General features: G+C 42.7%; 1 protein-coding gene across 2 annotated transcripts in view; it reads right to left on the reverse strand.

Moving 5' to 3' along the window:
* Window positions 1-13,984, reverse strand: part of ANKRD13B (ankyrin repeat domain 13B) — a 598,589-nt gene that overhangs the window by 156,228 nt on the left and 428,377 nt on the right. For both annotated transcript variants that reach the window (XM_069615263.1, XM_069615264.1), the window contains exon 3: window positions 2,349-2,473. In XM_069615263.1, coding sequence (XP_069471364.1) covers window positions 2,349-2,473 — 125 coding nt within the window. The remainder of the gene's footprint in view (window positions 1-2,348; window positions 2,474-13,984) is intronic.

Consider the following 13,984-nt stretch of genomic DNA (forward strand, 5'->3'; position numbering starts at 1 on the left):
AGTGAGACGGCAAGCAGGAGAGGCAGTTGGAGTTGAACAGTCAGAGACCAAAGGGCATGAGGGAGGGAAGCCTCAAGATCCCAGGGAGGAACACCAGAGAGAGTATATGGCAGTCTCTTGTCAAGTTGCGGCTCTCGCCAGGATAAGGCAAGCTGCAAGATACGGTGGACTACAGAAAAAAGCATCAGGCTCCTGTGCAGTCTCGAGATGCTGGAGGAGGATGCTTCCCAAACATCCCCAAGCAACACAAGACCATCACCGTCACGGGACACGCTGACCATTAAGTTAAACCCAAGGCGTGAATATCCTGAGCAATTACAATCCTGACCACACTTTAGTTATTTTGGTGGACAATCCTGACCTATGCGGAACTGATTTGGTTTTAACCCTGTAAATACCCCAGTAAAGATGTGCTGAGAATATCAATTTCTGTCGTGCCTGAGACTGATCTCACTGTGCCTCACGACAGTAGATATTTGCAAGAATGTACTTGCATATGGATGAGGAATTAGAACCTTAACCCTGTCTCATCATGTTGGGTTATGGTCAATGGGCAGTAAGGTTTGCTCCCTTCACTGATCACTCACTCACAGTGAGTGATAGGCTGTGTGCTGTGTGGCATGCTGAGAACTGTTGCTCATGCCAGATGGCAAGTGGATTTTAGGCTTGTCTTGAAACTATTACCCTTGAGTAATGGGCTTTGTATATGGTGATGCCATAGTGGCAAAGGAGGGGATTGTGTAGGGAATCTAATACATGCAGGCTCCTTGCAGAAGAATGGGCATATGCAGCAGGCCAGGAAGCAGCCTGGGGATTTAAGCTGGGGCAGACATCTTCTTTAGTCATTTCAATTACTCTGGCTCTTTTGGTTTGTGTAATTCATTATATGCATTCAAATAAATACATATATCCAAAACATCTGTCCGTTTGCAAAGAGTAAAGAGGCCCCTTAACCAGGCTGCAGAATTGGGGCAGGGAATTATGCCACCAAAAGTGGAAGGGCATTCCGCGCTCTCCCCCTTTTAAAGTGGTGAGATGTAGTGATTTTATGGTCATTATGGCATCAGTCAAGCCCTCTACTGGTGGCTCCCCAGTTAGCAGCCTGGATCAGCTTATTTATATCACCAGCCTTGCTAAATAAACTTGCTTGTCATAATGTTCACCCATAAGGGCGTTGTGATGTATACACTAGAATCTCCTAACTGCATGCCTGAGCCCCCAGCAGAAGACACTTCAACTAATACAAAAGCATGTGCATGACACTTGGCCATATGGGAGGGGAACGCATTATCCCTGGATGGACGAAGCTTCACTGGCCCCCCACAGCACAGGGCATGCAGCTTGACAGGTGAAGCACCATTATTACATTATATACACAACATGCTAAAATTAGAAGCACCGCTATTAATTCCTTCTGGGAAGACTCCCTCTCCACCTGCGAACAAGGCCATGGAGCCCGCGGCAAGGATGCTTCGCTCCAAGGGGAACCAGGCCTCTTGTTTCACTGGCCAGGTGTGGTAGCAGGAAAGTGAGCATGAGTGGTGCCACACTGTTATTGCTTTAGGAGGTGTGTTAGGCCTGTCAGAACACACTTCATACAGGTGCACTTTTGAGCAGCGCCCCTGCTGGACCCTCCTTCTAATTCTGCAAGCCCTAATGCAGATGCACATCCTAAAGTAACCAGGTATAGGTTTTCAGAGGCAAAACAACCCACAGAAATACACAAACACATACGGTAGCACACATATCTCTACTTGGAAAGACCCAGTAACACATTGTTAGTTCCTGAGTAAACACTGCACTCACACACATAAACATAAGCATGCACACACACACACACACGCACACCTACCGCTCGTCAGGGGTTCTCAGGCAATACACAAACCAAAGTATCACACAACACACCTCTTTTTGAGGAAATCAAGAGAGGTATGTGCAACAGGTGCACACCAACATATGGCCTAAAAACCACACCGCACATACAGAAAACTGTGCGTCAGTGGTATCGGGTAATATTAGCCCCACCAATAATATCGCCATATATATGGTTGTCGGGAACGGCCATAGGCGATATTATTAGTGAGGATCATTTTTGGGTTAAATGGGAGGGGGAGTTGCGGGGGTGTCCCCCGCTCCCTTTAAAATAATATGGCGATATCACCATAATTCTTGTATGGCGATATTTTTGCGGGGATATTAACACATGGAACCGTTGCAATGAAGTCTGCACCCAGAGAAGATGTAGAGTGGCAGGACACAGGTGGAACCTGAGGAGCCACAGTGAGAAAGAATAATGGGAAAGAGCATTCTGGGTGCCGCTGCCTGGGATGGGGGTCCAGTTGCCTCACCTTGCGCAGCTTTTCCAGGAGGATGGGGATTCCTGCCAGCCTCTTGAGCACCCTCTGATAGTCGCGGTGCCGCAGCACCATACGGACCAGCTCCAGGTCCCGTGTGCTGACCGCCTCCTGGAGCACTGTTCAGGGCACAAACAAGAGACGGGTGAGACACATGGATATCTGGCACCCTTCCTAGCCACCACACATGCTGACTCAACACCTTTATATCGCCTGCTTGTGGCTCCAGACAAGCGCTTATATATCTCTTTTTACTACATGGGCAAATAAAGCTTCATAACCTCTTCACGTGGACAGTACAACTATTTATACACTCCCCAACGGCCACTTCGTAACATTATCATCTGGACGCTAGACCCCTTTATTCCATCCCTCGCCCACGGGCATACGATACCTTTTGAATCCTTCCTGCACGGATATTAGACATCTCTATGACTAACTATTAGGGACATCAACCCTAGCCCTCCCCCACTCCCAATTATTCCTTTATTCACTTCCCGTGAGGAAACAAAACCGTATCTGCCATCCTCATATGGACGGTAACTCCATGTCCACCCTCCCCAATACAAGAGTCCCCTTTATAACCCTCCACATTAGACCCCTTTACATGCTGCCCGCATGGAGACCTATGAAACCCCTTTAAGACCCACATTACTTCTCCACTTGACCCCATTAAAACCTAACTGGGAACCCTTATACCCTCCTCCCAGGGACACCAGGGCCCTTTGTTTCCACCATGCACAGACACTAGATCCCTTTATAGCCTCCCCGCATGGACTCTAGATCCTTTTATAGCCTCCCTGCATGGACACTAGATCCCTTTATAGCCTCCCTGCATGGATACTAGATCCCTTTATAGCCTCCCTGCATGGACTCTTGATCCCTTTATAGCCTCCCTGCATGGACTCTAGATGCCTTTATAGCCTCCCTGCATGGACTCAATATCCCTTTATAGCCTCCCTGCATGGACTCAATATCCCTTTATAGCCTCCTGCATGGACACTAGATCCCTTTATAGCCTCCCTGCATGGATACTAGATCCCTTTATAGCCTCCCTGTATGCACTCAAGATGCCTGTATAGCCTCCCTGCATGGACTCTTGATCCCTTTATAGCCTCCCTGCATGGATTCTAGATCCCTTTATAGCCTCCCTGCATGAACTCCAGATCCCTTTATAGCCTCCCTGCATGGACTCTAGATCCCTTTATAGCCTCCCTGCATGGACTCGATATCCCTTTATAGCCTCCCTGCATCGACTCAAGATCCCTTTATAGCCTCCCTGCATGGACTCTAGATCCCTTTATAGCCTCCCTGCATGGACTCAAGATCTCTTTATAGCCGCCTGCATGGACACTAGATCCCTTTATAGCGTCCCTGCATGGACTCAGGATCCCTTTATAGCCTCCCTGCATGTACTCTAGATCCCTTTATAGCCTCCCTGCATGAACTCTAGATCCCTTTATAGCCTCGCCGCATGGACTTTTGATCCCTATATAGCCTCGCTGCATGGACTCAATATCCCTTTATAGCCTCCCTGCATGGACTCAAGATCCCTTTATAGCCTCCCTGCATGGACTCACGATCCCTTTATAGCCTCCTGCATGGACACTAGATTCCTTTATAGCCTCCCTGCATGGACTCAAGATCCCTTTATAGCCTCCCTGCATGGACTCTAGATCCCTTTATAGCCTCCCTGCATGAACTCTAGATCCCTTTATAGCCTCGCCGCATGGACTCTAGATCCCTTTATAGCCTCCCTGCATGGAATCAATATCCCTTTATAGCCTCCATGCATGTACTCTAGATCCCTTTATAGCCTCCCTGCATGGACTCAAGATCCCTTTATAGCCTCCTGCATGGACACTAGATCCCTTTATAGCCTCCCTGCATGGACTCAAGATCCCTTTATAGCCTCACTGCATGGACTCAAGATCCCTTTATAGCCTCCCTGCATGGACTCAAGATCCCTTTATAGCCTCACTGCATGGACTCTATATCCCTTTATAGCCTCCCTGCATGGACTCTAGATCCTTTATAGCCTCCTGCATGGACAATAGTAGTCTTTATGCCTTTCAGGCATGGAAACAATACTCTTTTAGCTTCTCCGCACATAGGCATGACACCCTTTACACTTCCCCCGCCACATAGATATTGGACCCCTTGATACAGTTCTTCGTCTGTTTTTTTTAATTGTGTATTTTGGCTACTTACAAACCTTTAAACACATTTAATACATAAAATATATTATACAGAATATAAATCATCAATACCCTACACAGTTTTACCACTATTCACAATACAAATAATTTCACCACATACTTGATTAAGAGAAATTCATAGAAATCCAACATGTTGTCAAAATACATATTAACATAAAATCACATCATAATACTATACACTTTTTAAAAAGAATTGGCAGGTGTAAAACGCTGCTGTAATAATAATCATAGGTTCACCAGAATAAATTGTTCCCCAGAATTGATGAGTCTCTATACTCTCTAGTTTATGAACAAAAGCACTATAGCAAGCTTTATAATTAGATAGAAGTATCGGGCAGCTTGTAAGAATATGTCGGATGGTTTCAACACTGTATTGGTACAATCTACAGGGTAAGGCTGCCCAAGGAAACCCTGCCATGCCCCCAAAACATCTTGAGAAGGTAGCTGGTTTACTCGCGCACGTAGTATAAAATCACTAATTTATATATTCTTACATTTTAAAAGGACATTAAAAGGGTAAGGAAAAGAAAAACCTTGTTTCACATATTCAAAAAATTTGAACTTGAATGATAAATGCTGGATATTATGGCTCCTATCCCAAAATGTAGTCTTATTTTTTTATTGCTGATAGCTACAGTTAAAATACATGTCTCTTCCATTCTAAAACCAATTTCCTTATAAAAATCATAAACTTCAATTTCAAAATCTCTTAAAATTTCTCATTTAGTCCTCTCTCCCTTGGCCATAAGGGAAACATATGTTAACAGACTATCAACATTTGTATCCAAGTGTGGCGCGATCTAAAAATAATAATAAATAAATAAATCCAATCTCTAAAAATAAAACAACCACGGGTCAATGTCCATGATGTAAAAAGGGAGGTTAATCCCAGCTCCCAATTAATAGTTTTGACCGGACTGCTTCTGTGCATGATTAAAGACTTAATCAACCTTACTTTATTAAGATTTTTAATCTCAATATATTTTCTTAAAACATCAGAGATTTTTAACTGAGGAGTGATAGGTATGCCTAAATACATATATTAATTAATAACCTCTCTAATGGAATCATCTAATCTCCAAATACATGTTTGACCTTTCCTCCCATTCTCTCCAACTATCATTATTTTTGTTTTATGAACATTTATAGCTAACCCGCTCCATCTAGAATAATTGCCAAGGGCCTGGATGCTATGTTGCAATCACATTGCAGTCCTGTCCAACAGCAAAGTATCATCAGCGTAGGAGAGACAAGCCAAAGGTTTGTGTCCAAGCTTAGGGGGAAAATTATTACACTCTCAGTTTTAACTGCATATTTGATACAAAGAAACTATACAGTAGTAGTGCTAAAACACATCCCTGTTAAATTCCACATGAACACCATTTTAATCCAACCTAATGTTGATAGAGTTGAGTTGGTATAATTCCTTAATAATTTCTAGCATAGAGTAATCATTACCCAATTTTTGCAATAATGAATCCTGTGATATAGAATCAAACACTTTGGTGTAGTCGGCATAGCAAATATATTGTCTACTAGCCTTAACCTTTATAGTAGACCTCATCAAATACACCAAATTGAAAATGTTATCATCTCCATTCCTTTTCGAAACCCTGGCTGTTGATAGGGTAATAGCTCATTTAACTTTTTCCATATATTTAGTTTTTCCAATATACCTGACAAAGTGTATTTTTACTTGCTATCTGAGATAGCCAACAATCTGTAATTAGAGGGATCGGTGCGCAGACCTTTTTAAAAAATAGGATTATATTGGCTTTTTTCAAGAATAAGGAAATTAAACCAGCCTTTACAATATCTAAAAACAGGCAGTCAAAATATAGGCCCAATTTACCAGTTGGTCTTTAATTACAACGTTTCATATGCCGTCTGTCCTCGATGCTCTGGAGGATTTAGATTTCATTGTTATTCTTAAAATATCCTCGATGTCGAACAAGAACTCGTTACAATCATGAGAGTAATTGTTTGTCGTGATGGTCGTTTCTTTTGTAGGTATAATGGCCCTCTGTTTCTCTCTATAATAGAGATCCTTAACGTAACGCATCCATACTTCTTCAGTAATGGGATTTACAGTCAAATTATGTTCTTTTTTCTTATATTTATTTGCATAATGCCAGAAGATTTCATCATCTTTAAAGTTCAGAATTTCATACATAATCGACCAATGATTATTAAATTGAGACTGCGTGTAAACTTGTATCCAGTTTTTGTGTTTGGTTTTCAGTTTTACTATAGCCTTCTTCATGGATATTACATCATATGCTAAGTCTTTCTTAATTCTCCCCATGTTACCTCCTTTTATTTACTATTTGGACATCATAGACTTCATTAGTCCTATTAGATGGTGGGACAAATCTTTTGCTCATGAAGCGTATAACCTACTTTGCCTCATTCATTTTATTTTTATTATCAGATTCATAACATTCATTGACTGATCTTTCAACTCTTTATCCTTCTGATAATTCCTATCAAAGTATCGGGACAGTAAGTAATTACATGTCTTGTGAAGGCATCACGAAACACACACAAACAACAGGTTCAAGTTTAGTCCACAACGTTTTATTAACTTAAAATGCAGAGTTGGATAAGGCATAACTTGCACTACACTAAGGTGGGATTTCCCCAACCTAAATAAACTAAGGATAGTCTGTGTCAGGAAGTCTAAAGTAAAAGTCTGTCTGTGCCCAGAACCTCTACGTGCCCTCAAGTCTAACTGTATACAATGTGTAGAGAGTTTAGTATCAAAACAAAAAGTGTTCAGAGTAAAGATCAGAGCTCCTTCCAGCTTGCGGTGTGTAATCAGCTTCCCCTTCCCCAAGTTCAAAATAGTTCAAAGGGCACAGGGGTTCCCTTCCCCAAGAGGTCAAATCTTCCAGCTTTTTAAACAGCACAATTCCATGGGACACTTCCCAGCTTTCAGGATATTGTCACTTTTCACTAGCTCATGTAGGCAGTTCTGTTCCTTGACTTCAAAACACATAAGAGCGTGTTATGAAACACAAGCTTCCTTTCAGTGGTGTACTCTGTCTAGGCGCAGTTGTTGGACCACATGGCCCACCCATCACAGGTAACGCAACGAATACCCCTTCTTAGCTTCTTTTCCATCAACTCTATGCCACTGGTTCAACTTCACAGTGAGGTTTGTTTAATTCATCTGTGTCACATTCTCCTGACACTGTGTCTTGGTTTATCTGGCTGCTGTGCATTTGTCACACTTTCCTGTACTCTCCTGGCTGTTGCCAATGTTTGGTTCCTCATATAATACACCACAGTTTCTTAAATGTTCTTGGCCTTTGTCAAAATTTTTTTGCTCATCCAATGCACAGTTCCTTGTATCAGGCAAATTCCCAATCTTTCACCCTGCTCAATGTACAAGAATGCTCAAAGCTTGCATCCGCTCTGTTCGGCATTCACAAGTGTTTGTATTTGCTTTTCACTTCATTCGATATTCAAAAGCACTTGTTTGGCTTCAAACTTTTATCCTCCGAACCCTCATCTTGAGAGTTAGCACTAGGATTCAGGAATTTCTTTTTATTTATTTTTATTTTGGAGTTAACAGTTTTTTATTTGACAAACAGAGCTGCACAGACAAGGGGACAGTCTACTCGTTCTCCTCGCTGCGCAATCTGGCATTTGGATTTGTGAGTTTGATGGCGAGCTGAGCAGCCCTCTCTACGATGGTCTTGTGGTTTTTGGATGAAACATTGTGGGCGATCTCAGCACAAAAAGACTTGTTACTCATCATGAGCACTTCCAGTTCCTTCACGTTGTGTACCAGAAACTTCCGGAATCCAGACGGTAACATGTGCTTGTTCCATTTATCGCTACCGTAACCAATGTTGGGCATCAGAATCTATCCCTTAAACCTCCTGCGAACTCTGTTATCAATACCCCTTGGTTTACGCCAATTTCGCATAATCTTAACATAACGATCAGACTAATTTCACCTGCCATCCATCAATGATATTTGGTCAATTCACATTGCTACTGAATACTCTTGCAGATAACTCCAAGTAATTACCATAAATCTCATAACAGGTGGCATTGCGATCCCCAGCAATCATAAAACTGCCCATTCTCATCATTAGAGCACGGGTTTAGAACACCATCTATGTCATTTTGAAGTGTTTTAGTACTAAGGCCACCTGGGGGATTGTACAAATTGATCAAAAGCATTTGAAATTGCTGCTTCAATCTTAATCCAGATATAGTAACTGCCAGCACATTTTTATTTTGTCTCTGTTGTACTTATTCTTTTACATTAAAATCAGCTTGTACCCCAATCATTAGTCCACCAGATGGCCTGCCCAACGGCTTCTTGGTTGCCATTCTCTGCGTTAATTTAAAACCATCAATATAACCTGGACTCAACTGCCAAGTCTCTTGAAGGAAAAATATATCAGGACTAGCTAGCAGGTCTTGACCATGTTGATGGTATTAAAAAGAACGAAAACCAAATGAGTTCCAAGATATAAATCTGATTCCTCAAGAAATCACAACCACCCGGGCGAGTATAAAAACTTCAGTATTTCTTGGTCGTTCCTTCAGATGGAAGCTTACAGTTATTCTGACTTGAAACCATTTTAAAGGCATCTAGTTTGCTTTCCAACTGTTTAACTTCATGCCCAAGATCAGATTTAACTATCTTCAAGTTATTCACATTTTCTACGTTCCATGAAGAATCAGCCTGAAGGTCAGCTTCTATTGTCTGTAGAGGAATAATTTCAAAACCCATTTGAAAAAACTCCATTCTGTACAATAATATATATTACACGAACGAAGGAGAAGTAAAGTGTACAATATCCCAATTAGGCTGACTATCGGAGTCCGGGAGTTCAATAAATGAAATATCATTAGATGAGATCATTGTTGGTTGGGGTATACGATGCATAATCTGGACCACTCTGCTTCTATTAATATATGGACTGATCGTTGTAGCTAACAGCTCTAGTATCCTGATTTAACACACATTAAATGTATTCAGTTTTACTATGGGACCCAATCATTTATTTTCTACTGAGCAACTCGGCATGATTAGCAGCTTTATTGACAATTTCTATCTCGTCTCTAGTATCAGTAGAGAACCAGGAATGATCATCAGGCATACAACTTACAACATCACTCACTCGACCAGTGCTAGTCAGGTGCCTGTGCCATATACTAGGTGTAACAAACCATTGATACACAGGGCCATGTTTAGGCTTTTTACTTTTAGAGTGCTTTATGCTGTTTTTTCTATTTGCCGTTCTCTGACTATTCATCTGGCAAGATTTTAGGTTTTGTTTCGGGAGCTCCATAGCCTTAAAAGTGGCAATCTGGCCAATGCCTGATGGAATACTTTTTTCTTCATTAGTAATTTTTGATACTCTTTGGCGCTGTTTTCTTTGTCTCTGGAGAAGCTTTTTATTTTGCTTCCATATCTGTAATAAAGATACCTCCACAATTTCAGTATACATTACAGCCTGGGGGAAGGCTAAAACTTGAATCTTTAGGTTTATCAATTTGCTCAATCACCTGATCGCTTACTGCATTCAATATGATTAAGTCATCCTCATGTAATTGCTCTTTATAATGGGAGTTAACATCAGGGGTATGTAAAATACTAATAAGTTCATTTTCTAAAGTTGACCCACTGTTCATTAAAATGATATCAAATATGCGACTTACAGCAAACATTTCATCTTTTTGATCTGGGTTTCTTTTATATGCAATCAATTAATTTCATCATATACAAACACTTATGATGTGCACTGCCTGGTATACTCTCCTACCTGGTGTGAGAAACCAAAGGTGTCTCACCCACTAGTCCCCGGGGAGCTGTCATCCAGGTGGCCAGGACACAGCCTTCGCTTTTGGATCCTGTTCCTCTGGGTGGACCAGTACGGGAGGATCACCTGGATGAGGGGTCTTCGGGGAGTGGAAGTGGGACACCAGAGGTTGAGACACGGTATCCCATTCCATATAACACCTTTTCCTCATCCTACCAGTTAGGATACCATGGAATTCAACCCCCCTGCACTCCTTTCCCGACATGAACACTTTCTCACGGACAGTTCACCGTGATGAACAACGGACTAACACCAGAGCCGTATACCTGACATTTCCCAACACCATGGTCAGGCAAGGTCAGGTTGATTACGCATCATTACACACACCTCACTACCATCACACTTCCCCACAAGGATAAAAGGTGGAGCACACAAGCACACATTGAGTGAGGCAAAACACACGAGGACACAGCAGTTCCATGATGGCAGTTTAATACAAGGAGAAAGACGGCGAGACCAGAGCGGATCGCAAGGAGGGAAGTGCCCTTGAATGCTTAAGACTGTTACTTTCGTGAACCTTGGAAAGTAATAAGCCGTAGAGCAGGAACGAAGGATGATCAAACCTGTACAGTGTACCTGGGGCTCTCAGACGTTGATAACCCAGGCCGGGAGGAGCAATTGCCGCCATGTTACTGTCCATGGCTCCTACAACAAAGTAAAGTAGTGGTAAGGATTGGTAATAGTTTTTTTAGTATATACCCTTTTTAGTTGACAAGACTCCACTAGGAATGCATTATTATTATTTGATGGTCGTAGCTTGCTCCCATCTGTAGATTTAGGTTTAGATAGGCGTTTATCACACCCTTGCTAAAGTTCAAGAAACAACCTTGAACTGTGGTCACTTGTCTGTCTTACTATTGACACCATGCACTCCTTACACTGGGCTTTTCTCATATGCATACTTCTGCACCTTGGATCTGCATGTACTCTCTTGCCAGGGCTTTTCTTAAATGCAAAACACTTCTTGTCGTACACAAAAAAACTTGTGACTTGAAATGCTTGGTATACTCTCCTTGATTAACAATCAGGGAGAGGATAGTTAACAATGTATCATTCGGCCTAAAGAACACGTTTGATCGCACATAAAACACTTCTGAAGGCCCACTGTATTGACGTGAGATTACTTGTTAGTTTTCAATTAATGTATTACCTCAGAGAATTCCTAATAAAGGAGGGAATACCCTCACCTAATGTGGGGTGTCTATCCCTAGGGAAGAGGTGGCATAAAGTGCTGGGGCTGATAAGAACCTACTGGTGAAGGCTAAGCATACAGTGCTGGGGGTGATAATAATTGTAGGTCATAAAACGCCAGGGACTAGCCACACTTAGTCCCTGGCATTTTATGACCTACAATTCTTTCTTCTTAACTGTCTTATATGTATGTTTTTTTTTAAACAGCAAGTAGTCTACAACTTAGGGTCCACACACTTCTTCAAAGGTCGAATAAAGACATAGGGGCTCATGGCCCACGCTAAAATAGTTCCTCACAGAAATGTGGCCATAGTGATTGTGATACTGCTTAGCCTTCGCCAATAGGTTCTTATCACCCCAGCACTGTATGCTTAGCCTTCGCCAATAGGTTCTTATCACCCCAGCACTGTATTCTTAGCCTTCACCAATAGGTTCTTATCACCCCCAGCACTGTATGCTTAGCCTTCACCAATAGGTTCTTATCACCCCCAGCACTGTATGCTTAGCCTTCACCAATAGGTTCTTATCACCCCAGCACTGTATGCTTAGCCTTCACCAATAGGTTCTTATCACCCCCAGCACTGTATGCCACCTCCTCCCTTGGTATACTCTCCTGCCAGGGCTTTCACTTATTTGCAAAACACTTGGAAACGTAACAATTTCCTATCTTTGTTCTGCTCTGTTTCTTTAAGTAACATGGCGCTTTTGGTTCTCTCTCATTCACTTCATTTACTTCTGTTAGCTTTTGGTCCCATTGCCGAAATTCCCTGGTGTCCCCTCTTCTCTCAGACAGACTCACTGGTATGCTTTAGTAAAATTGCACTTTTCGTTCTTTCTCGTTTACTTTATTTACTTTTGTTTGCTTTCAGTCCTGTTGCTGAAATGCCCCGGTGTTCCCTCTTCCCTCAGGTGGACTCACCAGTATGCTGTAGAGGGAATGGCTTCTCCTGCGGCAAACCTGCAGTGGCTCGTTGGCATCCCGGCTCCTTCCTTCAGGCTCACCAGCTCTGCTTCGTGATTCCTGTCCTTCCTGCAGCTCTTGGTTGCCTATTCTGCACTACCCTGGGCTCCAACAACACAGAGGCTGCTCTCCGGTACAGCTGCAAGCCAGGAGGCCATCGTCCCTTTTTTTGGCATTCCCGCTGCGTACCAATCTCTGCAGGCTGCCTCTCTCAGTTTCTCCCGTGAGCCAGTTGGCTCCACTGACCACACATTCGCCCAACAGTCCCTCTGTCAGCACCGAGAGGACTCAACCTCTCCAGCCAGCTCCTCCCTGTCAGCTGACTTTGCTGTTTAAATATCCCACTAGCTAGTATGTGCTCACAACAACTAGTGTGCGGCTTACGCTCTGGGTCTTCACTGATCTTCACAACTCGGCTCAGCTTCCTCGTGGCAGTACTTCTATCCTCAGAAGGCGAGAAGTCTGTTTGTGATAACTTAGAAGCAGAGTCTGGCAAGGTGTTCTCAGTAGTTTTAAATGTCCAGTTTGATGACTTGTATACAAAATTTGAAAACGTATTTTCAGTAGTTTTGGAGGGTAAACTGAGTTTTAGATTACTTGGAGGAAATGGGTATCGATTTGCCTGAGGAGTGATCTTCACTACTCCCTGCCTCTTCCTCGTCTCAATGGCCCGCATATTCTCTCTTCGGGAAAGGAGTGATGACATTCTTGGATTGATCAGACTACAATCGTTAATTCAGAAATTAAAGACAATATTGTTTTAGAAGTATTTAAAGTATCAACTGTCTCAGAATCATTAATTTCTCTCTCCATAATTCTAACCAAATCAGGGGATTTTGACAGTCTCTGCTCAGCAGCTAATAAAGTGTCTTCCTGATTAGTTTCAGCCCAATGATTCACGCTGCAACGAATAACGCAGATTCAACAAAGAGTGGTTATTGTGTATAGTGGGCAGAAGTGATACCCCCTCTCACTGCAGGCATTAGGTGGTGATGTAACACTCCTCTCTGGGTTCAAAAGCATCAGACCACTCACTGCCTATTACTATTTCCTGCACCCGAAAGAAAGCAGTTATTTTCCCTGCATGAATCATATTTTCGGCAGCTTTGTCAGCCTGAGGGCCAAGATGAGATACAAACTCTCTTGAGGGAGAAATATACCCGCCCCACCCCCACTTTTGAAGTAGAATAAGGTTTTGCTGCTTCCTGTGGATGGTGTTTCTCAGTTGGTTCTTACAAGTACGCGTCACCATGACGTTTAAGAGCAGCCGGTGTGCCAAATCACAGCAAAGCAATTGCTCTTAACCCGAATCTGCGGGTATAAAGAGCTGCTGCCGCAGCCCGCCAGACAGCACTTGTCGTGCACTTGGACAGTGCGTACGCATCAATGCGCACAGCGGGCAGATTAAATCCG

Source organism: Ambystoma mexicanum, chromosome 9 (assembly GCF_040938575.1).
Source record: "Ambystoma mexicanum isolate Mex_15411 chromosome 9, UKY_AmexF1_1, whole genome shotgun sequence".
NCBI lineage: Eukaryota > Metazoa > Chordata > Amphibia > Caudata > Ambystomatidae > Ambystoma > Ambystoma mexicanum.